General features: G+C 39.0%; 1 protein-coding gene across 1 annotated transcript in view; it reads right to left on the bottom strand.

Annotated features, from left to right (window-relative positions):
* Positions 1–10,114: 10,114 nt before the first annotated feature.
* The window catches only part of EFHC2 (EF-hand domain containing 2), a 56,373-nt gene continuing 39,471 nt past the window's right edge, over positions 10,115–27,016 (bottom strand). The window contains exons 11-15 of the mRNA XM_053935079.1: positions 24,276–24,409; positions 19,906–20,103; positions 19,227–19,319; positions 12,060–12,165; positions 10,115–10,442 (exon numbers count right to left, since the gene is read on the bottom strand). Of these exons, the coding sequence (XP_053791054.1) occupies positions 10,347–10,442; positions 12,060–12,165; positions 19,227–19,319; positions 19,906–20,103; positions 24,276–24,409 (627 nt within the window). The 3' untranslated portion in view covers positions 10,115–10,346. The remainder of the gene's footprint in view (positions 10,443–12,059; positions 12,166–19,226; positions 19,320–19,905; positions 20,104–24,275; positions 24,410–27,016) is intronic.

Here is a 27,016-nt window from a genome sequence, read left to right as displayed (position 1 = left end):
TGGGAGATGTGGGGGCCTTCCCTGTGTCCCCTCTCTGCACATCATCACCCAGTGCAGGACACTGAGCCCCCAGGGAAGACAAAACCCACAGAAGAGCCCAGCTGGAAGTCCTGGGGCATCTGAAGACATTACCTGAGCTGTATACCTAAAAGGAAAGAGGTAAAGATGAAGACACTGGAGAAGGAGCTATTTAGGGTTTCAGAGGGTCAGGATTTTGCCTTGGGTTGCTGTGCTGATCTCAGATGTGCCACTTCAGCTCACAGCTCGGGACCCCTTCCTGACTTTTGTTGGATGCACTTCCAGGGCAGTGCCTGTGGATCACAACCAGACTCCTGCTGTGCCTGTGCAGAGACAACGAGGCTTGGGGAGCAGCTTTGCTGACAAACAGGCATTACAGAGGGGTCATACAAAAAGTGTAGCTGCTTTTCCAAAACCTCTGCTATGCCTCTGCTCACAAAGCAATTCCTAGAACTGTCCATCAGAAAATTAGTCCCCAGCTCAGTCCTCACAGAGGGGTGAGTGATTTTGTGCCTGATTATCTCTCTCTCTTTGAGGTAGAGTTTAGACATACAAATGTTTGGGAGATGCATCTATTTTGAGAGGCCTCTTCTTCCACAAAGGTTTGTGTTTAGGACATCCATCACCACCTCTGTAGCATCTGATGAAGGGTGATTTTAATAACACTCAAAGTAGAATAATTGAAAAAGACTTGTCATTTCCTTTCCTCTTGAGAGAATTTTCCCGATCAGTTTTGGGTATTGTGTCAATAAATCCTGTCACATTTCCTTTCTCATTACAGAGCCCACCAATACACTGTTAGCAGACTCATTAACAAGACAAGAGGCATCACTGTCAGAAGAAAAGGCTACTGAAATGTAAATACAAAGTCTAGCCAGACATCTCACTCATATAAGCTTGAACTTAACTCATTGCTGCAGGCATAATTGGAGGGGTTTCTCCACACATTATTCAAATTCATGTTGAAGCTGTTTTGCTTCCCACACCCGTCCAGCACCTGCAGAAACCTCTCTGCTGACCCTGAGACCCTTGGTGAGACAGAGTGTTTGGTCAATGCCAGCTCTTACATCAGTGACTGGCACTCCTTCATGGCTCACACATCCCACTTTTAAAAGAATAATTACATCAATGCTGTGAGTTGAATGACAAAACTCAAAGAAAAATGAACTTGAAGATGTTTCCCTAGCAACTGAGTACAGCAGTGTTTCCACCAGGCCAACATTACAGCATCACACTCACAAACTGAAAAAAACCAGACTGAAATCTTTACCACTTGAATGGCAAGTGCAGCCTGGCAGAGACCAAGCCCTCCTTGGTCACACCAGCCAATGCCCAACTCATAATGTGGCTTTCACCTTATGTTGAAAACTACTCTGGGTAAGGAACAGCAACAGATGCGAACAGAGGTTCAGAGAGTATAGAAACCTCATGAAAATTAAAAAAAAATAAAACCTTAATTTCAGTATTGTTAAAACAACTGTTGATTGTCCCTTTCACTTTCCATTCCCAGTCCTTCTCACCACTACATCAGTACAATTCCAGCACATGCTGTCTAATGAGTCACCTTTGGCCATCTGATTTTCTTGAAACAGTGGCTGTGAGTTCCCAGAGGGTGATCCAAGGCTTACTCACCCAACTGTAATCATCTTTGTGCAGCCAGTCCTTCTTGCTCATCATTCCTAAAACCACCTCTTGGGAACAACACATCCTGCTGCAAACCACCCTGGCTTTCCTGGAGGGCTCGGGTCCCCATTTTCCCTGCATCACTCATAGCAGATACAGTGAGTGATGCAAGCAGGAGGAGGGAAGAGGCAACAATCCCACTGCTATCCTAATAAACCCACCTCTCTTCTGTTTACCACCATCATTTTAACCAATGTAGCCCAGAACAAGGCAAACCTTTTATGCTGACTCCTGCATTATTACCCTTCAGAAAGACAATGACCATTTAGCTCAAGGATGGTTTGAATATTTAGGCACACAGATGACATCATTATTTAATCTGTTGGCAATGGTACATTATTTATTAATTATACTCCTGAGATAAATGCAACTTTATAGTGTATCATCTTGAAAATGATTTTTGCTCATCTGTGCTGAAAACCTCCTGTTCCACAAACATGGGATCCAGCTTTTGGACCCTAAACACTCTGAAAATGTTCCCCAGAGGTGGGAAACTGATTGCTTTCTTTAATTGATGCATGGTCAGCATCATTAATGTGTATTAAATTAGCAATATTAAATCCAAAAAAATGTCTCTGGCACTATGATTTATAGCTTACCTCCTGCAAGAGGAGAGGCCTTTGGCACACTGAGCCAGAGATGCCTCAAATGCCACCAGTGGTACAATTTTATAAAAAGATTATGAGGGGAGGGAAGTGTTCATCAGCATCCACAGATCAGTGGTGCAGCTCTTCCCCCTGCTTGCCCGGTGTTAATGCTCATGCCACTCGTGCTTTCCATAAGTCTCCATGTGCCACCAGTGCCACGTGCCAGGAAAAGCTCGACCTGGGGCTTTGCAGGGCAGGGCTCAACAGGCCCAGAGTATCTGAAAGCCTCAGAGCAGGATGGAGCAGGAGGAAGACTGTGCACTTACCCTTACCCCCAAGAAAGGCAGTGCTGCCTCTTATCCAGGGAAAGGGGGAGGTTTGTGCCACTGAGAGGAGCAGCCCAGGAGAGAAAAGAATGATCCAAAAGCTGAGGCCTCTCCTTGGTGAGGAGGCAATCCTACAGTTGCTGGACTTGCTTTGGGAAAACAGTCCCCCATCAGCTCCTGAGCTGCACAGAGGGACCTGAGAGCCAACAAGAACCACAGTCGCCTGCAGACTTCAAAGGAAAAGCTTCTTACCCTGCTCCTTCATGGGTTTTCAGAGGACAGGCTGGAGCTGGAGACTCCTCCGCTCCTCTTGGCCCAGTTATGGCTTAGGCCTTTACCTCCTTTGGAGCCAGCCACTAGTTTGGTTAACGGGACCAGTGAATCTGTCACAAACCCCCACACCTAAATATCTCAATACTGAATATCGCAATATTGAATTTTGAGGTGTGATCTGCCAGGATCTGACCCAGTCCTGGCTGTTGCAGCTGAAGCATGTGGGCTATCCCAAGACAAGTCAGGGATTTTGTGTGCAAGGGTAGGAATGCAGAAAAGCAATCACCCTTTCCCAGAAAGTAAAGCCAAACCCTGTTCCCACAGGAAATCCTGTTCCTCTGTTTCACAGAAATCAATGGTGAAACTGTTGGGGCCTCTGGAGTGACAGCTCAGGTCCTTCATGATTGTTTGCCTTCAAAAAGGAATTTTACTTCATTAGGATGCGGAGTCTTTCTAATTCACATTCTTGATTTGTTTCGGGTCTTGTGTTGTCTTCATTCCGTGCCTGACAACAGGGAGTCAAAGGGGCATCTCTGAACCTGCTGCGATGCTGTGAAACTTTGCTGGGGAGTGTTTAAATGGCTTCTCGAGAATTGGCTGGGGGGAGAAAGTTCATGTGATGCTACAAGTGTTATGTGTGGGGTGAGAGGAAGCGGCAGGCACATTCCCGATAGAGTGCCCTCTCTGTTTGATACCATTGTTATGGAAACTTGAAACTTCAGGAAGACCCGTGAAATGGAAATGCCAGGAAGCCTAAGAGAGACCATTTGCTCACTCCTTACCAGGCCTTGCAGAACAAAATGTCTGAGTTTCTGCCTTTTTGAGCTTTCCCGGGGTCCTGAAAGCTCCTGAAAGCCAAACTTCTCACAGACATAAAGGTCAGGATCCAGCAGCAGCGAGGTGATAGACACGAATCCCAGCAGTCACTCGAGATGCTTACTCTGGAAACAAATTCTGACAACAAAAGTGGCTGGAACAGGAGACCTGATGCAATGGCAAAACAGATGAAAACCGTGTGTTCCATCCCAGGGTGAGTTACCTACTGGGAGAGGGAGTGCAGGAGCAATGGTTCTGTGTGTTCCTCCAGGTTTCGCAACCACTTCAACCCAGATGGTGAATGAGAAAAATAAAAACTTCCTGCATTTTGATGAACTTGAGCAATATGATTTTAACAACACAGGAAGAAATGTCCTTCAGCAGCAAAGCAGAACACCAGATAAAGGTGGTGGTTCCTTGCACAAGGATTTGCTAAGCAGAACAGAACCTTACATGCTGCAAAATGAAGTTCTTTTGGACAAAGAAATGTGGTCATTTTTTATTGAAAATAGTTAAATTAGTCACTACCCCCAGCTCCAAATGGAAAGAGGCTTGAGCTACAAAAGCTCTGCTTGTATTAATATCAAGGCAAGTAGATGCACTTTCCTAAAATTCATTTAGCTATCAAAAAAAAAAAAAAAGGAAAAAAAAAAGCCAGCAGCAGAGAGGTTCAAAAACTGTGGACTCCAGGCACTTCAGTGAGGATTTTCCTTTAAAACAATAATAAATGTAATAACAATAATAATAGAAAAGTACACTGAAACCCAACTCCAGAGAAGATTTTGTTCCTATTTCTCCCGAGGGAGAGGCAGGGTGAGGACACCACCAGGCTTTCAAATGCAATCCCTTCATGTAAATGATTTCCAAAGGGAGCTCCTGCCCTTGCCTGCAGACAAAAGCAGAATGCATCACTGTTGCCAGACCACCTGGGACATGGGGAGGAGAGGAAATTTCCAGATGGGTTTTAAGACAATTCATTTATATTTATATAGCCAAAATAAATGTTGGGGTTTTTTTCTGCGATAGCATTTCCCTTTGCTCTATCCAGACCACCAAGAGAAGAGGGAGGCACAGAATTTCTATTACATTAATAGTCCTGGTGTTTACAGTTTTGGCTTTTATGAACTTGTGGGAGCTCTTTATTGAGTCATAAACTCTACTAATGGGAATATTATCTCTAAATTATAAGAGTACTATAGTATTTTGGTTAGTTAAAATAAAGGTTTAAAACAGTTACACACTTACAGTTTATCTCAATTACCAACATGATCCCATAATGGGAATTTAATTGCTAATTGCTGGCTTATATTGTAGAAGAACTGCAATAACAACACACAATATATAGCCTATAAACATGTCCAGACAGTTCTATATCACCTCCTTTCACTGCTACCTTCTTATATGGTTCGGGAGGGAGGGGGGTTATTACAATGATTTAATTCCTAAATGGCTCAAATTAGGGATTTCTCTTTGTTAGGAAAGCATTTCCAGCAGTGCTTTGTGTGACAGATTTTAGCGAGCTGCCTGCACACACTCGGGTGGCTTTGAACAAACAGGACAGCCTTATGCACACGCTTAAATGCGTGGCTAAATTAGATTCTCAGAGAGCTCTAACAAAAGAAATTGTAGTTCCATTTAAGTCAACCCAGATATTCCTGTTTACCCAGCTGGGGTGAAGTTTGAGCAAGACCCACCAGGCAGAGTCAAGCCCAAGCACAGTCAGATCCACCTGATAAACACGGCGCTGAATCTGCTCATCCTGAGCTCCAGAATATCCCAGGAGAGGCATCCTGTGCACGTCCAGCATGGACTCCTGGTCTCATGGACTTGTGGTCCCCTGGTCTCACAGTCTCATGGACTCTGCCCATTCCACCCTTATCAGCCCACACTATCCACAGCTGGCCCATCCTACACATCCATCAGCCACAACCTGCCCACGGGCAGGGAGCAGCCAAGGTCACCCTGCTTGGCCTCAGAGCTCCTCTCACAATGCCAGTGGACCCCAAGGGTGGCACTCATCTCCCCCAGCAGCAATGCAAACATCTACATTTAGCTGGATGTTTCCAATCCCTTCAGCTGGTGCAGAGGGATGGGCAGGGATATCAGGCATCCTCTGAATATTCCTGTGGGCTGGTCACTGCCTAGAGGTGCTGATTTCCCTTCCATCAGCAGTGAGGGATCCAGAGAGCAAGGGCAGGTGCAGACACCTGCACTGCTGACATCTGAGAGCAGGGGACATGAGTGTCACCCAGAGACATTCTAATTTGGAGGTGGCCTTGTCCCTCCTGCAGCATGGCAGCTCCGCAAAGGGTCTTCCTCTTGTCCTCCAAGGCAATGCCATCCTGACAGATTTGCTTTTTTCAAGTTCTGTCAGGGAGTTTTTCAAGTGCTGTCAGGTGATACAGTGAATTTTGTGCTGTTACAGATCATCCCACCATGCTGCTTGCCAGGGATCTGCATCAGATTTCGGGCAGGTTTGTGAATCAGCTCCTTTACTTCTCTTTGTTCATAGTTCTAAATATGAAACAATCCTGATGAAAGGGGAGAGCAGAGAGGACAGATGGCTGGGGTGAAGGGCAGATGAGGATAGCTTGTTCATTTGTGTGTAATACATACCAGAAGAAACTTCCAGATGATTCAGAAATGACCAGAGAAATGTGCAGAGGAAGAGTTCATTTATTCAATCCATAACCTTAATATATTATAGCTATATTAACTTGCTAATCTTTGTTATGCTTCCTAGTTTTAAACTTTACATTGGAAACTGGCAGGGACATGGACCTTCTCCACACCTCTCTCTGGCTTCTTTGACCATTGCCCAAATCAGGAGTGCTGCTTTTGACTGGGTCGGAGTCACTCCCCCAAACAAACAAACAAAATCTAAATTGATTTAGAGCAAAGAGTAACTTTTAAAATGTCTTTTTTCCAGATAGTTTTCTCCTAAATGTTATCTATACTGCCCTCTAAAACCTAAAAATAATTTTAAAAATCTGACTGAGCTCAGATTGTGATACTTTTTTCCTCCTGATATTGTAAATTCTTCACAAACAAGCCACTATTCTCTCTTTCTCATTGTACTGCAGCTTGATGGTTAAATGGCCTTGAAGAGGAAGAAATACTGCAAGTAATCATACAATAGTTCAGTTACTGAGGGTACAGGACATTATTGCTTAAAGAACTGATGTTTCCCTCCATGACACTGAACTACAAAATGTTACAAACTGGAAAATTCTTCTATCAGTTCCATCTCAAACCACAGAAACACTTAGAAGGGCCCAGCAAGCCCACACCTGATGAATTACTGCTAATGATACATGGACTGCTGTTCTCTGAATGCAGTCAAGTGACTGAAAACATCCAGTATTTTGGTCATTGTGGAATTAGGATCCCTGCAGCTTTCCCACAGCAAGTTTTCCTTTCGGAGGCAGTGATGTCACCTGGGCTAAAAGGACAAAACAGAGAGAACAAACACAGGAGCCAACTTAGCCCAAACTTTTTCCATGAAGTAACCAGCATGAGGAACAAATGCAGGACGATTTTCATCCTTTCATTTATGCAGACGAACATCTGCCTGATGTTGGTGCAAGCAGCTCTGCCTGGGAAAATACAGTAGCTGGCTGTATGATGAAGAAAATATTTGCCTGGTGAGGAACACCCATGTTTTGCCCACAGCAGATGCCCGTGCCTGCCCATGTCTGAGGGGACCCAACTGCAGGTGACAGCCCAACCTGTTTGCAGCCATTTCCTTGCCAGCAGAAGCAGCTATTCCAGAGAACTTGGAGCCTCTTCTTCCCAAATGCCGGCTGAGGAAGCAAACATTAACACTGAGCACACAGGGGAGTGGGGCTGTAACGTGAATCCCTGTGCTCCTGCCGGGCCAGCGCAGATACTTGTGGAAAGGAGATACCCTTGGCTGCCCTGCAGAGATCCAGAGCTGAGATTAACGGCAACTGTGGGGGCTGCCTTCCCCTCTGTGCCAGGCGTGCTTTAAAGCCGTGGCCTCCTGCCATCTGGAAACATAACCCTGTGGTATTGTCTTCATTCAGGCCCCTCATCAGCAATGTGAAAAGGGAGAAGAAGCTGGTGGCAGGATTAGAGGAGAGGTTGAAATATTCTGAGCAGCATATGCTGTAAGTCACATTATACAAAGAGGATTATTGGGCTGCTCCTTGGCCAGGGCTTTCCATTCTGGAAGCACTGCTGCTTGTAAGAGAGAAAACCTGGTGAAAAGTGTTTATAGCATGTCGGACACAGCGTATGACACACTGAGCACAGTGACAAGCAATGAAAATATTTTTCAGGACCTGTCTGCCCTCTCCTAGGAGATTGTTTTGTGTTTGTCAGGGTTATGCAAGATGCATGGGAAAAAGGGAAAACAAGAAGTGAGACTAATAATTCAGAATGGTATCCTAAACGTCCTAAAATTACCATCATCAGATGAACTCATCTCAACCTTAAAACTGAGTACATCAGTCTTGGAAGGCAGTTTGAGACCCTTGTTGTTTTAGAAATGAGAAACCACCTTATGTTGTCCAGGTTTAATTTATTCATGGCAAATTATACCCATTTTTTCCTTAAGACTACCAATGTTCTCTACCTGAACCAGATAATTTTCTTCACCTGGCAACAGTGAAAGGATGTTCATTCAATCTGAGCCTTCATTTTATGACACTAAATGAATTATGCTCCTTCAGTCACCTTTCTTATCTCCATTCTCTTGGTCATCTCTCCAGCATTTCTCTGCACTGACTCCAGTTTACAGTCTCCTTTCTTGACTATGACCAGATAAGACCAAACTATGACTGAATAGACCTATGAACATGGTTCCACATTAAATTATAAAATATTCTATTTCTTGAACGATTTTTTTCTTTTAAAAATGTTCCTTTTGTCTCATACACATAAATAGAAACAAACTAAAGTGAATTTATCTTCTCTAGAAGCTATTTGAGAGGTTCTCAATGTTCAGAGTCCCCTTTTCTTGAAAACCCTCAGCTGTACAAGATTTCCACAACTGAAACAAATCCTTCTGAAGTCTTGGGAACATTAAAATTTACAAGAAAAGCTGCATTCATTTAGTATCAATCTCAGCGTTGGTGGCATGTTATAAAAATATCCAGCTTTCACCAAATTGCCTTCAAGCACAAATTGTTGTTTTGGATCCTGACACTGTCCCTGTGGTCAGATATTTATTGTCACATAAAGAACCATTTTCCTCTTTTGGATCAAAAAGCAATTCATAGTCTTTTCTACAACTTGGAGCACTTTGGGTTTTTTGCCTTTTTCATTTTGAGCCTCTGGATACAGACACTCCTTGCCCATTTTATTGCTACCCTCCTCAGCAGCAGCAACATAATTATGCCTTGTCTCAAGACCTTTTTTGCTGCAAAAAACACAAAGAGCTTTCAAAAGCTTTATATTTTGCTATATGGTACAAAAATAATAAGATTTTCATTTACATTATCATGCAAAGGTGTAGGAAGGTATTTCTATATAGAATCATAATTGTAAGGGGGATCTCCAAGTTTCCAAAAAATTACTATTTGTCTCTCCCTCAGTTTGGGGATTTAGATACATTGAATTCTCATCTTTCTAAATCAAACAATTCCTCCCCAAAACTGTAATTTCAGATTAAAGAAAAAACAGGGTTCTAAGTGTTCCCAGGCACCAGAAGAGGTGCACTGGCTCACTCCTCTTCCCCTTCCCCAGTGGAATCTTGCAGATGAATCAGCTCCACTTTCACCTCAGCTCTTCCATTCTTCAGAGTGGGGTAATTACTCCTCTCACAAGAGCACAAAGTAAATCAGATCTAACCATGGCTTTGAGCTGGTATAAGCTTAAAAAGATACAAAAATGCTAACAGGAGCTCCATTAAGCCATGGAGAAAGAGAAGGGCATCAGTGAATTTTCAAAGGGAAAGTACATTTCTGCTGCAAGAATGCTGCACACTGAAATTCCACTGAAATCCCTTCTCTTCAGACATGTCCCACCCAAGCAAAGCTGGGTGGAACTAACCTGAGTCACATCTAAAACAAAATGCAAGAACTGACAGCTTCTGTGCCGTGCCTGCAAAACATTTGCTTCCACTTTCGAAGGCTATGATTATCTCTGATACCAGAACAGCTTTATAGTGTGCAAAAACCTTGCTGGCATTTCCTCCACAAAATAACCAACTTTGACATGAACAGCACTTGAGCATCACCACGGGGATAGAGCAAAACCACAGATAAGAGCTGCAGAGCAAGGGAGGAAACATGAATGGAATGGCATTATTGTGCTAACACAGTCAAACCCAATTTTAAGAGGTCATCCAACAAGGTTTCTTCTCAGAACAAAGGAGGGTCAGTCACATTTTGCAGTGTTTGTCTCAAAGATTTCTCAGTACTCACAAATTCTCCATGCAACCAGGCAGAGATTAGAGGATCTAGTTTTAATTATGCTTGTATAAGTGTGACAGAGTGCTGTTGATTTAGAAAGAGTTCCAAAAACATACAAGTATACATCTCTGTTGGAACAAGAAATTAAATGCAATAAAAGCTGTATCTGCTTTTTTCTTATTATACAAGAAATGTTTTTGGTATCTCTCTAAGTAATCTTCAGAGCTGAAGCACCAATCTTAAATCAGTGCCTTGCACAGATGAGATTATTCCTCCTTGCCAAACAGATCATCCAGAAGAGGAGGGTATCTGATCCCAGTCACAGGAGGGGATCGTGGTAGTTGGTTCCAGATATCTTCCCTCTGAAATTAGTTAACCAGAGAATATCTTAGTATAAAATAATGAAAACAGGAATCATTACAAGCTGGTCAACAGAAGATTGAATGAGAAGCTTCAATTCCACAGACAAATCTGCGAAAAATTGGGTCTTTATATAGGACATCTTCTTAAAAGGTTACAAAATGCACATTCTTATGAATGTTGCAAAATATTTTATTAAAAATATTTTCTATCACTAGCCCTTTTGCAGACATTTTTAAATTAAATAATGCTACATTTTCTTCATTAAAATGCTTATACTTCAAATTCTTGAAAGTCATCTATGTCTCAACACCAAAAATCATGCAAAATAATGAGATAAAGAGAAGAAATAAAAAAGAAAGCAAGCTAAACAAGCACAACTCTGCTGCTGAAATCTATCTGTCAAATACAGGCACTGTAGCCTCAAAATACTGCTATTCATTCATGGGAAGTCATGCACAGAATGACAATTGAATTCTAAAGCTGAACAAGATTTAAAATTTTTCCTGTCTCTGATTTTTTTTCCATTTTGTAGTTACCTCTCTTAAAATACTAAATATTTCATTATTGCTTAAGCACAGAATTCCGTAAAAACAAAGAATACCCCCTCAACAAAGCCTAATCAACACCATGATCCTCAGGACTGCTGTATAAAACATGTGGAAGTATTTTGATTACAAGACAGAAAAATTCTTCACAAAGACAAAGCAAAAATAATCAACCATGGAAAGCAGAACAAACCAACAGCTGGGCCCTCATTAGACACCATCAGTAGTCTGAGATGCTACAGAAGAAAGTCTCGCTAGGGCAGGCAGGAGTGAGGAGTCAGGAGCACAGTGCCTGAGGAATTCTGGTTTAAACTATGCCATGAGTGAACTTGAATTTAAAGGAATGCTTTGTTTCTAAATGGTCTGAACACAATCAAACACATTCTGTACAACACATTGGCTAGCCTAGAACAGCAAAATGATGTGTTGGCAGAAGTCTTTGGATTTATTTGTTACAAAGTATTTAAAATTCAGCATAATTGCCTTATGGACCTTCTATTTTAAAATGTTCCACTCAGCACAAGATGGCAAGATCAGATTAGTCTCTGCAGTTTGTTGATACTGCATTTTTTTTACCCTAAGTAGCAGGCTGAAGATATACAAAGTTGATCCATCAGCTCTTCTGTCTGTACACACCCAGCAGAGATGTGGTGTGCTATGTACAGGTTTCTGTGGAGTTATACAAGATGCAGAGCTATTTTCTGCATATGTGTCAGTGGAGCTTAAAGTATTTTCTGTCTACCTCAGCAAGTGAACAGACCATTTGACATGTGACAATGAAATTTGTGGGGGAAGGAGTACTCATGCCCATTGTCCATGGATAAGTACACCAGCTTCCCCTTCTCTTTTTTTCTTCTATAAAATGTCCCAGAGATGTGATACCTAATAGGTACCTCCTCATCCCTGTTTGACTTCTCTGCTTCATTCTAAACCTCCCTATTAAATGTATTAAAAAATAATTACTTAAAGAAAACAGGTACAAGTGCACAAATAGGAAAAAATATTGTAATGTGTGTTGGTTAAGACAGTCATGTTAAAGTTGAAGAAATTATATTGAGACACTGGTTTTACCTTGGGTGGCTCCTTTTCCTCCACAAAAGCACGGACTTGATTCTCTCTCCAGTTTAGTGCATGAACAAACTTTCTATAGTCTACTTGCTTTTGGTTATCTTCAAACCTGAGCAGAATATCCATAAGATGACTCGAGGTTAAAGGGAATTTTTAACAAAGTTATGTCATGTTATCTACAGCATACTAATCATTGCCTTTGGGATAATAATTTTTATGCTGCTTTATTTCCAAACACTGGCAGGAGTGAAAATAAAGTACAAAATGTCAGGAACACCTATATTATACATTTTTTCCATATTCTTACACCTTATTATTGTCTCATATAGTAGAATTCATCCTTTTCCAAGTTTTACTTCATTTCAACTATTTTTGAAGCACTGCCCAACCTTTTCCAACACTGATCTCACAACTTTTGACAAACATAGAGTTGGAATAATCAGTGTATGATTCCTTTGTAGAAAAGAAACAGAATTACACAGCAGATCTGTGCTGTAACACACTGACCTGCTTTATTATGATTTCTACAATCACCTCCTGAAAATAAGTAATCCTTCAAAAATTCTGTGTACACACACCTTGGGACCAATTTACAATTGACAAACAGACAGCTCACAAACATATCAAATAATAGCCAGATTTTAAAATCATTTGGTAACAGGTTTATGGCATTGCTCTTTATTTCTATGGATAAATAGATACATTTGTTTCAGTTGTGTCTGTCCCTTAAATGCATATAGATGCTGCCAACAGATATATATGCCAGAAGATATATATGCTGCCAGCTAAGGTCTACAGGTACATGTAAATGCCATTTCCCTCCCTCAGATTTCTAAAATCCTTACCCTGCACTAATAAGCCACATGGGAACAGATTTATAAGTCACTTCATCCTTATGCCATTGATTTGGATGAAGCAGCTTCAGAAATAAAAGTCCTCAAATTAGCAGAACACTGAGGTGATTCAGGCCTTGGGAATCACTGTTCTTTCAGTGTCACCAGCCAAATGTTGAAAGATCCCTTTGGGCTGAAGCTTGAAAAGAACAGCTGGAATGCTCTGCTATAAATACAGCACTGGCAGCTTCTGAAGGACATCTGTCTCACCCAACACCACCCACCTGCAAAAGGGACCCAGTTTGGGCACAAAAACATAGCCTGGAAGTGTCTGTGCTTCACTGAGGTTCATGGAGAAATACAGAGACTCAGCAAGACTCAGTACCTGTTACCTGGTCGGAAACACCAGGTTAAACAATTCTGCCCTGCCATCTGGTGAGACAAAAACTACTGCACAGGAAACAAGTATTTCAGAAAATCATTTTGCCTTGTCCTTAATGAAATAGCAGTGCACAAAAAACAGGCCTCAAAACCCTTCAATCATTGAAGAGGGTTCTAACAAAAATTAAGCATGAAAGCACATTAAGGGAGAATTTACAGCACAAACTTGGAAAACAATACCAGAGGAGAAATAGATCTGGTAACAAAAATAAACTGCAATAAACTGCAACTCATCCTTTCCTTCTCTCCCCCCCCCAACACCTTTCATTTAATAGTCAGCAGGAAAGATAATAATAAAATATACTGAGAGCCATAAACAGAGATGGCAGCGATAAACTGGAATGTTAAGTACAGTGAGTTATGCTGAAGATGAAAGCAAAGTCAGAAAAGAATGCTACTGCTACCAGAATTAGATGGATCCTGAAACACTGCCATGAGAAACCCTCCTATCACAGCCTGATTCTTCACCATAGTTCACACGCAAGTTAACATTTCCATAAAGCCTTACTTTTGGGGAATATATCCAATACACAAGAAAATTACCATTCTCACTTCCAGTGGATTCTTAGTTTCAGGGGGTTTTGGGGGTTTTTGGTTTTTTGGTTTTTGGTTTTTTTTGGTTTTTTTTTTTTTTTTTTTTTTTTGGTTTTTTTTGTTTGGTTTTGGTTTTTTTGGGGGGGTTGTTTGTTTGTTGTTTGTTTGTTTGTGGTTTTTTGTTTTTTGGTTTTTTTTCAGGTGGCAATAGGGAAGACAAGTTTTGCATGAGATGTAATAAGACAATCAGAAAGCTTATACCTCTTGGAAAAATAATGGCAGACAGATTGGAATTTCAGAACAATCAGGATGAATTATTTTCCCTTCTACTATTATGTAGTTACCTCTTGCTCATTGTGAAAAGTCGAAAGATTAATTCTACCACCAAGATGCTGAGCTGTATAAGCAGGATTTTTAAACAAAGAACAAGTGAAGGTGTGTAACTACTCAAACATTCTGTTGAGGCACCAAAGTTGAGGAAAGCATTGCTTCTGCTTTTGATGAACATTTACAAAGAGAAAAGTAACTTGATGTGACAGCACTAGTGAGCTGACATGACAATATGGGTTTGAAATTATCTATAACCAAGAATTTTAACATGGGCAGAGGAAATGGGATTCCTAAATCCCATAATTAAATAGCTACAGAAAGCATCTTAAAATACTACTTTAGAATAACCCAGAAAGAAAAAAAATCTACTCTTTAGATCTTTTTACTGCTGTGACTTATTGCATCAATCTACTAAAAGCACACACTAGAGATTTGGCACACAGCATTCAGATGGACTAAGGAGATGTTATCAATTTGTGCATTATTAGGACAGAGATGTCATACATTTCAGTGGCTGGAGTTAATAATGCTGAGACAGTGCTCTTCAGAAAAGGAAATTAGATTTGTCTTATCAAGAAGATGCACCAAAGATAGCTTTAAACCACCCTTCTCTTCAGTTTTTTCCCTGTTACTTCACCAATGCATGGGATTTTAGACTATGAAAGTCACTCCTCCATCCCTATCAGTTTGCAGAGCTTTTTATTTTCTTTATCATTACAGAAATAATCACACATTTCTGCTTATAAAAATACATTCATAATTAAATACTCCAGATCGGTGAAATATCTGGTCAAATCACATTATGATAATTCCTGACGATGCTTTGGTGAGTAAAGTTTACTTACTAATAAGTTTTTCTTTTCCATCAAGAAATCTATACCCCAAAGATTTATGTGAAATTTTAATATACATACAGAGTTTTTTAAATTTCTTCATTTCAAACAACATTTTTTAACAAGTTAATCTGATAATAACAGAGCAGAAGCATCTGCTGCTTTAACCTTAGAGAAAATGTTGGGATTTTTCACCCTGTTTGATACTCTCTTTGCAACACAGTTCTACATGGACTAAATTGCCACAGGTGTACAACTAAATTGTCATAATCTGCTCATATTAAAGGACTTAAACCAGCAAGCACAACAGGTCACTATTAAATAATAATGGCTACCATCCCCCTTTTTTAATTTACATTTATACTACATTTACTCATGTCTTGAACAACCATGAATTGAATCATCAGCTCCTCAGCAAACTGAGTAACAGGAATAATTTGTCTTAAGAGATTTAAATATGAATTCTAGAGATGCTTTTAATCACAAATGGCACAGGGAGTCACAGGCACCAAAGGTACTAAGAAGGCAGCAGGAGAAAGATCTCGTGATCATTTCCACCGCTGCTCCTGCTACTGGACACTTGCTGTAGCAGAAGAAGAGGGTTTCTTCCTGAGAGAAAAAGGTCAGCCCTAAAAAAAACCATTTCAGGTAGGAAACCAGGGAAAAAAACTATTATCCAGCCACAATCCTGGGAAAAACTGAGCAGGCAGGAGTGGCCTGGCCTGGCCTGTAAATGAATTGAGAACTGGGATCACCATGTAGGAGGTCCTGTGTCATCAGGCACTGCTACCTGACTGGAGATTCACCTTTTCAAAACAACAAGCACATTTCAAACAGACCAACCCCAGCAGTGTAGAGAGGTGAAAAACTACTCCTCAGCTACTTTTAACAGAAATTAAAAACCATAATTTAAAAAACTAGGGACCTACAATTAACAGCTGAATTAATGCAGAATAATCAACATGTAATGCTTGTAAACTTGTCATCCATTTTTCCTCCTCTCAGTTTTTCCCTTCCTTAGCTACCAGCTGTTTATAAATCCTCCAGGGAAAGACTGCTTCTTTTTAAGTCCTTGTTAGCATCAATTTAACATTGCAGAAAATAAAAATAACAGAAAAACCCCCTGAACTCATTACTTAAGCACTTCGCAAAATTTATTTATTAAACAAACTGTACTTGTTCATTATGCCTGCATAAATTTAAAGACATGTTTATAATGACTACTGTAGTTTTCTGGCAGAAACAACTGTGTACTGTCTGCATTGCTTACAACAATGTGATTAAATTCTGTATTATTCTGTGATTATAAAAGTAAGTGAGAAAATGCTGATGGAGAAAGCAAATACTTTTTAATATGCCAGCTCAGGTAAATTGGAAAAACGTTCATATTGTTGGGTACCTAAATCCTACTATTTCAACACCCCACAATTAAAAATATAAATTTACACTAGATGGACAATATGAAAAAGTCTTATGAAACCCCAATTTTTTTGCTAGGTCTCCTTTACTCCATGGCAACTGAGTGCTCTTTGGGTACAGTAAACAAAGTCTTGGGTCATTTGGAGGTGACCACAAAATTAGACAGTAATTTCTAGTCTCATCCCATGCTTGTAATAAGTGACAGATCATTGCAGTATAATTTACAAATGCAAATAATAAATACTTTAAGAGTACTACCTTTCAAAATGGAAAACTAGAGTCATTAAGTCCTGGAGAAAGTCTTTGCCACCTAATCTCAGATAGCAAAGCTGAATAAACACAGAGCTTCAGCCTTCAACTATTATCTGATCACATTGTCCAGCATCATTTTATAGCTGAATGGGGTCCAGCTAGTGCATTAGCTATATATACTGATTTTGTGGGAATCAGTCCAGCAACTTTTATTGTACCACTTTCTTCCTTCATAAATAAAGATTCCCAGAGAAGGACCACCACCACCACTTGTTTTAGAAATATCAGTGGACACAAAAATACACGGTTCCTCATTAAAAAAAAAAAAAAAAAACAAAAAAAAAAAACCAAGGAAAGAATACTGGAATACTGTTGACAAACTCGGCCCACACTGAATTGCAAACTCCCCAGGAATGAGACTGTTCTTCATTAACAATAAACCTGCTTGTTTCATGATTCTTTAGTGCAGAAATAAGTGAAAGCAGGAATAAATGAAAAGAAGAAAGCAGAAATAAATTAAAAGAAGAGTTTAAATCTCATTAAGATGACTCAACTCTTCGATTTACACACTACTGGAAATTAAGTCCAATTAAATATCGTTAAAAAAAATATTTCCCTGGCTCTGCACTCTCATAAAACAATAAATTTCCCAAGCAGTGCCAAGTGCACACATGATGAAGAATGTGACAATTCCTCATTACCTGCAGTGCTGTGACACCACCTAAACTGCCACCTTTGAAGCAGCTGATGCTGTAACTTAGAAGTGCCTTACACAAGGCTCTCTCTCAAGTGAAGCACTTCCCACACTGATTTCTGAGGTCCAGCTTCACACCATTCTCATTTGCCTTTCTCATACAGAAATCTGTAACACAGGCTGGCCTCAGCCCCTTTAGAAACTATGGAAAATGGATGGGAATTTAGAAATGCAGCTCTGATGCAGACTGAGGAGATAACTCTCTCCTCCACCACCTACAGAAAGAACCTACAGCAGCTGAAACCTCATCCAGCTGTCATGGGTACCTTGCTAAAGTTGGGTGAAATCCAGCCCTTGATCTCCTCCCTGTGTTCAAAGCTTATCTCTAATATTTATTATAGTGTACTGGGCTTTTTCTTTTTAACTGCCTACACTCACTCCTTAGGAAAGTAGAGGTTCAGGGCACAGAAGCTTTCCCTGGTATAAATTCACAAACAATAAACATGTCCTTAGAGCCCAGGATGTGTCAGGCTTGTCTGCTTCTTATCAGAGCTGAGTTAGTACATAAAGGAAAACTTCCAGTGCCTTGTTGTGCATCTATTCAAGTTCAGCCCTTAAGAAATGGAATCTGTAAGAACCCCTTGTCTAACATGGGATGTCAATTGTCCTTCAACAATTGTGTTGGGCAGCTTGGTGGGAGTTCTAAAATGTCAGTTGTACATTACTGTTAAAATTCAGACATTTCTGAAGACTAATGCTTATAACTCAGTATCAGAAGTGATGAACTGCAGCACAAAGAAGCTTTATCAAAATGGATTCCACATTTCTGCCTGACAAGGGTCTTTTCATTATTTACTAAACCCAGATATTTAATTTATAATTATATTTATATATTAATATATTATATATTTATATTATATTTAATTTGCATCTCCTCCTGAAATCAAGAAGAATATTTACCTGAAAGCATCTAAACATGACAGAAGACAAGACCTGTTCCTGTTTTTAACAGACTATGAAAGCACAGACATAACATATGATTTAAGGATTTCCCTCAAGGGAAAGAAGAAAACATCAAGTATGCATTTAAACCTATTACCAGAAAATCTGTCCAGGAAAACCAAACTCAACAAAACATGAATGTTCAGAGCATGACAGCTTACTCTGAACTCTAATCTTTAATAGAAGTGCTATTTAACTATTTAATAATAGTTCTTTTCACTTCTATTCCCATTAATACAGCCAGCAAAGCCATTTGTCTCAAAAAAGCTAAATGTGCTATAGAAAACTACCAAAGCCATGCCAACACTCCTTTTCCTTTTTAAAAATTACAATAAAATATGTCTCAGGTGAGATAAATAGGAGTAGCAAACCAATTTTGTTTACTACTGATGCTGTCAACTTGATAAAGACAGTTCATTGTATTCATGTTAGTGCGTTCCTTGGAACTCACACAATGTGCTTTCATAAGATTATTGTTTTTAACTCACATCTGTACACAGGAACAACTACAGCAAAAAAAAAAAAGTGAATCTTATTGAAAATGATAAGTATCAGTTACTGACTCTGGAAATATTAATTCCATAGAATTCTGCCAAACCCCAGATGATTTACTATGCCAGGCAAAATGAAGACAAGTTGCTAAGATGGATGCATCTCAGTTGATTATAAATATTCTATAAATAGGAAAGTCTGTATGTGTAGGGACAAAATCTGCATCATGAAATGATTCATATTAGATAAATGACAAATTCTGAAGATTTGTGTCTGCAGTAGATATTTAGCATTGATTTGCACCCACGCATGCAGGTCACCCTACCTTCCCTTAAGTTACCTGGCCAGTAAAGTTTCTAGAAGATCATCAGGAAGTGGCAACTTAAAGGATTTGAAAATAGTCCTGCAGGTCTCATAGGGCAACAATCCACGCCTGCACATAAGAAAGAGAGGGGTAGAAGTATACATTAGGTATTTTCCAGGCTTACTTCAAGTAAATGTTTCTGTGCATAGGAAAATGTGTGAGGAATATCAGGATAGAGAAAAAGACAACAAAGTTTTATGAAATTTTGCTATTACAAAGCTGAGAAACTTGAAGGCCACACTGTAGCCTTTCCCATACTGAGGTCCTCAATGATTCTCTGTGATTCTTTATCTGTGACATCAGAGAACAAAAAGGGCAAATGAGTCACATAAAGAATCCAAATTCTTTCCTTTTTCCCCCTTAAATCACTATTTCTCCTCTTTGATTTAAAATCCTGTGTTTTGCCCATGAGCTGGTATCTGATGTCACAGAATGCTCAGTAAAGCATCTACAATAAAAAGCCCACATACAAAATGTAAAATAGACAAAAAGGCTGTCCTCTTCTTGTCTATTGTCAGGTGCTGAGAGAGGCTTAACATTACACATAATATTCTTTGGCCACAACATACCATTTGCTCAGCAACAAACAGAATGTAGGTGGGTTTACAAGAAGAGCTTCTCAAATAACAGTTTGGGATAAAAAGAGGAAACTTACTTTTCTCGGTCATTGTACAAAAACACTGTAATCAGTTGTTCAAAATATTCAAAGGTATTTTTCTTTAGTTTGTCTTGAGCCACTGAAAGAAGGAAGAGTAGGTCTGTTTGACTGTCATCTCTGATGCCATAATGACGCCCAAGAGTCATAATTTCGTGTTCTGAAAATCGTCCACCAGCGACACTGACTATCCAATTTCTGTGCACAAAAACAACAGCCTACATTAGTTTTAAGTAAATAAGTTAAAACCAGTTAATAATCACTAATGTTGGGGGAGGATGTCCAAATTTCCTCAGTAGCTGTCTATACATACAAAAATACATCCTAACCATGACTGGAGTGTTTTACCAGAGATGCCATACAGAGAATTACACCAAATCACAAGTTCCCCTGGCAAGAATGTACGACAGGAGGCAGGAGCAAGAGCAGCTTACATTTGGATGCTGTAAGTGGAAAATCAGATCCCATGCAAGGATGAGCCTGGGATGTGCTCTCCCAAGCCTGTGTGTGCTGCTCAGACAAATCAGCCCAGCCCATGGAAGAAGAAATTTTCTTGAGATCCATCTGATGGGACAGTGTCAGCTCCCTCAGCTGTTACAAGGCCTCTTGTCAAATCTGGATTAGTGTAACTACATTGGCTCTATGATCCCAAACATCTGCCTCTGATGCACTCATATTCAACCAGGCTTTTTAACAAGCAAGCATAAGCATAGGCCTATGTGTTTAGAAAATTAGATTAATTACATATAATACTTCTGGATAAACTGCACTAAGAATAAACTTCACTGTAATTGCTGGTGCAACTAGTGCTGTGCCTTGTGATACCCATGAGGACACTGAATCACTGTGATTAAACTCCAATCCTTGAAAACAAATGGAAGAAATTAATAGTGATGCACAAAGTTCTGACACAAGAGCTAAATGGCTGCCTGGAGAACACTTGAATTGTTGAATTAATCTGATGAGGGATCTCTTTAACATCCACATGTGAACTGAAAGCACAGAAATTTAGGACCCTTCCAAATTTGCAGACTTTTAACAAGAAACGTAGTTCTTCACTAGCTTCCTCTCAGAGGCTTGTGTGGTCCTGTTCAAAGGAGAGGATTACTTCATGTAATATGATTGCACTTGCACAACTATTAAAGAAAGGTTAAATACTGTAGAGTGTCTATTTGATTAAACTGCTTATTTTTTCATATTAAATAAATCAGAATGATCTTTTATTTGCAGTGGCAGGAAATAAATACAAGGAAGTGACAAGTTGTTGACAGTAGCAAGCCTTATTTGAGATTACACAAACCTAATGACTAAGACCTGGTCCATCTACTAATATTATCATTATCTTGTCAGTATTATTTTTCCACTTTCTGGATATTATCATTTATATTGCAGCACATTCAGAGATCCAGTCAAAGCTGGAGCCTGCTTCCAGCAGCCTGCAATAAACACCACTGCACGCACAAAGAGGACAATGCTGCCTGATAAGCCTGGCACTTCAGTGCTTGGGCTGGCAGAGCTGGGGGCTGCAGATAAAATCAGCCATTTCCACAGTCTGGATTTCCATACATGGCACAGATTTTTCCACTGTCAGGATTTAAAAAGTCTTTTATTTTCTCAATCCAGTCAGTGACAATCAAATCACCAAAACCCGCAGATAAAATTATTTCACTTGAGAATTAAAGAATATTTTAGTGATTGTGAGGGACTAATGAGTAAGACCCAAGACTCACAAAGAGAATGACATCTAAACTCTCCCTGACCAAAAAAAAACAAGCTTCAATAATTGTTCCCACAGCTTAGCTATCTCTTGTTTTACTTCTTTTTTTGTTCTAGAAGAATAAGACAGATTGCAATCTGAATTTATTACAGAGAGAAGTCATCATAATTAACTGCTCAAATCTGCTGAATTGAAGATAGGCATGAAGATAGGCATCTTTGTTAGACTCACATGGTTCTTTGTCTCTAACAGCAAACAGTCTTACCAGTAGCTTATGAGAAAAAACAGCCTGGATAGGGCTGTGTGATGAACAGGCATCTAAGTTTTAATTCTCTTTTTAACAAAGATTTTTTTATCTCTCTTTTAATTTTTTAATTCTCTTTTTAACAAAGATTTCAATAGTTCTAATGATAGCTTAGGGGATAACTTCAGTCTACATTACACATTTATTTCCTGGATGAAGTGCTGAAGATTTGGGTTCTGAGAGCAGTTAAAGTAAATTGTATAATCACAATTCTCTTCACTACATCATACTTACAGATGTAGTTTTACATGCAGATTATATAAAATTACATAGGTAGAAAGGAAGAAATCTGAACAGCCAAATTCAGAGCTGAGTAAAACCTCAGCTTTATTTAAGATAAGGAAAGAGGATTATCATTGAAGCTGTCATAAAGATAATTGCCTGCACTAAAAATAATCATTTGTTGTTAGTTATAGTAATCAAATGTCATGGCAGATTAAAAATAAACAGAGATGTACACAATAAGAAACTGAAAGAAAAATATTCTATTCACATTGAAGTATCTTGGAATTTTTATAGATGTAAAGAAGTGCTCTTGTTTTTGTCATTCAAAATGCTTCTTTCATTCTAAAATAAGATTCACATATAATAATAATGAGAACTTTTAGATTACTGGATGTAATACAAACTAATAGAAGCAAAACCTACTATCACTGTAGAGCACAAATGTTCAAGGTTCCTTAGAGGAAAATTCTTCCACTGGCAGTGTGAACATCCCCTGTTAGACCCCAGGCCTTCCCCCATAGGAGGGATGAGGACCATTAAAGGGTGTTGAGACTGGCCCAGATGAGCACTGAGGCCCAGAAAACCCTGATTATTTGGGTTCCCCAGATTTCCTGCTCATGGAGAGGGCTCCTGCATTTTTTGTGGCTGAAACCAAGTCCCTCTGTTCCACATGATCAGACATATCTCTCTCCATGTCACAGAATAGCACCACCCTAAATTAAACAGTTGAGCTGTTCACAGCTGCACAGATTATGTCTATGATTAAATTTACACCCAGCTGAGCCTCTTCTGGATAAAATAAAAACCTTTGCCACTTAAAAGCACAATCATCCCTTCTGAACGTTTGCTTCCCTAATTCTATCATACAAATGTTCCAAACCTTTGAGCTGCTCTTAGTGCATGCACAAAGTTTTGCAGGTGATTATTTAATAATTTGAACTAAAACATTTTTTTTTTTCTTTTAGTTACCTTGTAAATAAATTAAAAGCTTTCAATTTTCTCTTATTCAAGTAATAACATCTTCCCTCTTAATGTAATTAGCAATTCAAAATCTCCCTTCTGCTGAGTAAAATATCTGAGTTCAGAAATATTTTGACCAAAAGCTGCCAAAAACTGTGGCCTCTTTTAGTTTAAACCCTACCTTTAAATCACTTATTTTTCATTTTTGAATACCAGCTTGTTTTAATTTCTCATTACTTTCACTTTGAATTGCTGAAAGAACCTTCTGCTGATCCATTTCTCTTCTGACATATTTCAGAAGCAATTCCTGCCTTGGTTAGCATTCCTATGGAGATGACATTCCATGCAATATTCATCTACTTACATGCCTTAGATATTATGACAGTTCCTAAATATACAGTGTATTACTTCTGTGAAAACCAAATGCTTCTAAGCAAAGTTTTCTCCTCTGCTTCACATCATTAACCTTACCAGAACTGTGCCCAACACACTTCATACACTTAAGTATACAGGCTGTGGGATAAACTGAAATCAGTTTGTATTTGAACATGATTTCCTCTTTCATGTATCTCTACATTTGCCCATGGCCATATCAGGATCATTGCCAGAATCCAGATTTCTGCTCCCTTTATCTATGCTTAAATTACTATCCAAGGATTAATTATGGTTCTCACTACTGCTTTCCAATCTTTTTTAAACATGCTTAGCACTGCCTTCTATAATTTCAGTGCACCTTAGTTCTTAGTAAAGACTGTCTTCTTTACCAGTGGTTCAAAACTCAAACACCATTTTCAGAAGGCAACTTGAACATTCCTACTTGAATTTCCAAACTACTGTTTGACTCACAGGATGGACTTTTCTTTATCTTTCAGCATATATATTACTGCTGACTTGTGCCCTTCGTTACAACACTCTGTGTCAGCTCCATAAAAAGTAGACAGATTTCTGTTGTGCTTTTCAACTTACTTGAAACTATCACTTTTTTTTTTTTTTCTGGAACATGGATTTACATTCTTTTTTACACATAATCTCCAAATAAATGCAAAACAAATCTATGCCACTTGTCAGCTACTGGGCAGAAAGCATGAAAACCCAGACATGCTTTATAAATTTTGGGGGAATGTGCCTTTATTAAATATTAAGACCCCAAACCCACTGTCTTACCTGAAAGTGTCATACCCAATCACATTGGTATGCTCAGGGTCAGTAGTAGCAAATGTCTTTCTGATTTCTTTGTCACAAGATTCTGTCATGCTCTTCAGTTTGTTGAGGATGACACAAATGTCAGCCATGGGGAACTTAAAAGAGGAAAGTAAGACAGAGATTATAAAGACCTGAAGGATAGGATGCCATTCAGAGGACCTGTCCAGGTTGGAGAAATGGGCCCATGGGAATCTCAGTAAGACTATTAAGAATATAAACAATTAAACAAAAATCATCAGATCATGCATTCTCAGAAAATTTAGTGCAGCTACATAAAATAACATCCACTTCTGTTTGAAACATTGCATTTCTAAAGCAGAAGTAGAAACATTTAAAGTACAGTTCTAATAACTTGGTCTTCATTTTATGTTGGTGCACCTCACTGAATTCTCAAGTCATAAATTTCACAATGTTAAAGCTAATTCTTCACCATTGGCTCCAGAAAAGTTCCAAGAAACAGTCTTATTCATTTTGGACTTCATTGTCTTACATACTCAGAAATAGCACACTGGAAATTTTTTAGGAACCAATTTTACCTGTTGTGTATAAAAATGTTTGAATGTTTATTTTTTCCTAAATAGACCATTAAAATAAATTTGAACTCAGATTAAACAGAACTGAAGCACAAAAGCTTTCAATCTATATTCAGATTGTTGTGTTAGTGCTCTACCAAAGATTTATTTGCTATACTCATTTTTAATATAAAACATATAAGTATTTAGTCATTAAATTGGGGGTGACTTCAAGTATGATTATCTGCTATGTCCTTATATCTGCCATGCTCTATCTAGCTTAAAAAGCACAATGAACTGCCTGAAAATACTTTTCTCCCATTTCTTCCAATAGCAATTATTTGAAATTTGGTATAACTAGTATTAAGGAACAGGACATAAAAATCAGGCCTCAGCCCCAACTGTGCTGAAGTGTGTCTACAGCTTTGTATCAGTTCAAAGTGATCTAGAAAAGGGTATTTAAAGCCCCTATGGCACTGCCAGAGCAGTACAAATTGATCCAAGTTTAATCAATACATCAGCTCTTGCAGGTTTTTCTCAGAATTGGAGAAGACAATTTCTGCCTCTGCCAAAACCCCAGGTGCAGCCCTGGCAGGTAGTGCCCTGCAAGGCAGTGGTTTGGAGCAGCTGGACCAGCAATCAAAGAGTTTTAGAGGCAGCAGCTTTTCCAGGCCCCTCTCCAAGATGTTACTGTTTGGGGCACAAGCACGCAGCCTTCTGCTGCTCAAGCAAGGAACAGGGAGAAAAGACTGAGCAGAAGGGTTCAGAGAGCAGAGTATTTCAGCATGGACAAAGTGTTCTGAATATTTAAGAGCCTGTCTTCTCTACATTATCAAAACAGCTATTTTTACATCTTTTTTCCTAATTTACATATTCCAAACATCTACATAGGCATTAAGTGTCTGAGCAGCATGGCAATAATTTCACCAGCTTTTGCCCTTCTCATGTAACTCCTGACATGTTTCTAGCCACAGTCTAGTTTGGTTAGATTGCCTTGCTTAACTCAGAGATTATTATGCTAAATTCAATGGAAGTAAAATCCTTTTCCATGTTTGTGCTGCAGCACACAGCAAAGTTAGAACAATTGACACAGTTCAGAGAAGCTGAATTCCCTTCCAGTGATGCCTTCTTTGAAACAGTCCTCCCCAAACCGGAATAATACCAGTAGGACTGTGCACAACACACCTGCTCTGTTTTACAAGCAAATTTACACTTTCTAAATAAATTTTTTTTCCCTCAAATTGAAAAAGAAACCCAAAGTGATGAATAGTTTTAACTAGGTCCTTGAAGTTACTTTCAGTAAAGGTGGCAATCAAAATGACAAGACTCTGATTTTTCTCTGCCTTTCATAGAAAAACAATACAATAAGTATAATTTTGAAACAGAAAATTAAAGCTTTCCAACTATCTTAGATGGTGTCGAAAAATTTCAATATTCACCTCCACTATGATTACAATCAAAATTTCATCTAAATCAATATATGCCTATAGAACTGTGGTAAAAATGGCAATTTCCATGAAAAAACATTCCATACAGATTTCTTTTACCAGTTTTAGAAAACATACTGGTGTGTTCTGCTGGAAGGAAATTTCTTGTCTATTCAGAAGGAAAATAATTTGTTTTCTAATTTTAGAAACAACTAACAAATAGCCATATTTACATTGTTTCTCCTTTTTCTAAACAATCTTCCAGCTCTGATCTTCTCTAGTAATTGCTGAAGTCGTTGTGATTTGAGAATGTGATCCCCTGATGGACTGAGGCAAGCTTCTGGAGCTCTAGTCAAAGGATATGAGTGAAGCACCTACCTCTGGGAGAATCAACCTTTTTTTCCTACCAGCTGCATTAAAACCTTAATTGAGCAAAGAACCTTTCAAAGGTTCACTGTCTTTCAAAATTCACTTTAATGACATATTTTTAATGTTGCTTCTTCCCATTTTGCAGATTTTATATTGATACTATACAATCATTCAGTCTGGAGAACTAAAGTCTCATCCATTTGATCCAGGACAATCAATGCAAACAACATTCCAAAGAACATTTACAATCTAAAGATGAGCTCTGAATTTTGGAGAAAAGGCTTGGTTTTGATTCTACCAGGAAGAGAAACCATGCAGCAGGATAGAAACACACTGGATTGCATTTTTGAGGTTTCAGCTTTGTATGTTACTGCTTTAAGCATTTAGCAGCCTT

This window comes from Vidua chalybeata, chromosome 2 (genome assembly GCF_026979565.1).
Source record: "Vidua chalybeata isolate OUT-0048 chromosome 2, bVidCha1 merged haplotype, whole genome shotgun sequence".
NCBI classification, from domain to species: Eukaryota; Metazoa; Chordata; class Aves; order Passeriformes; family Viduidae; genus Vidua; species Vidua chalybeata.
Note: the sequence above shows the minus strand (reverse complement) of the source record. Positions and strands in the feature narration are given on the sequence as shown.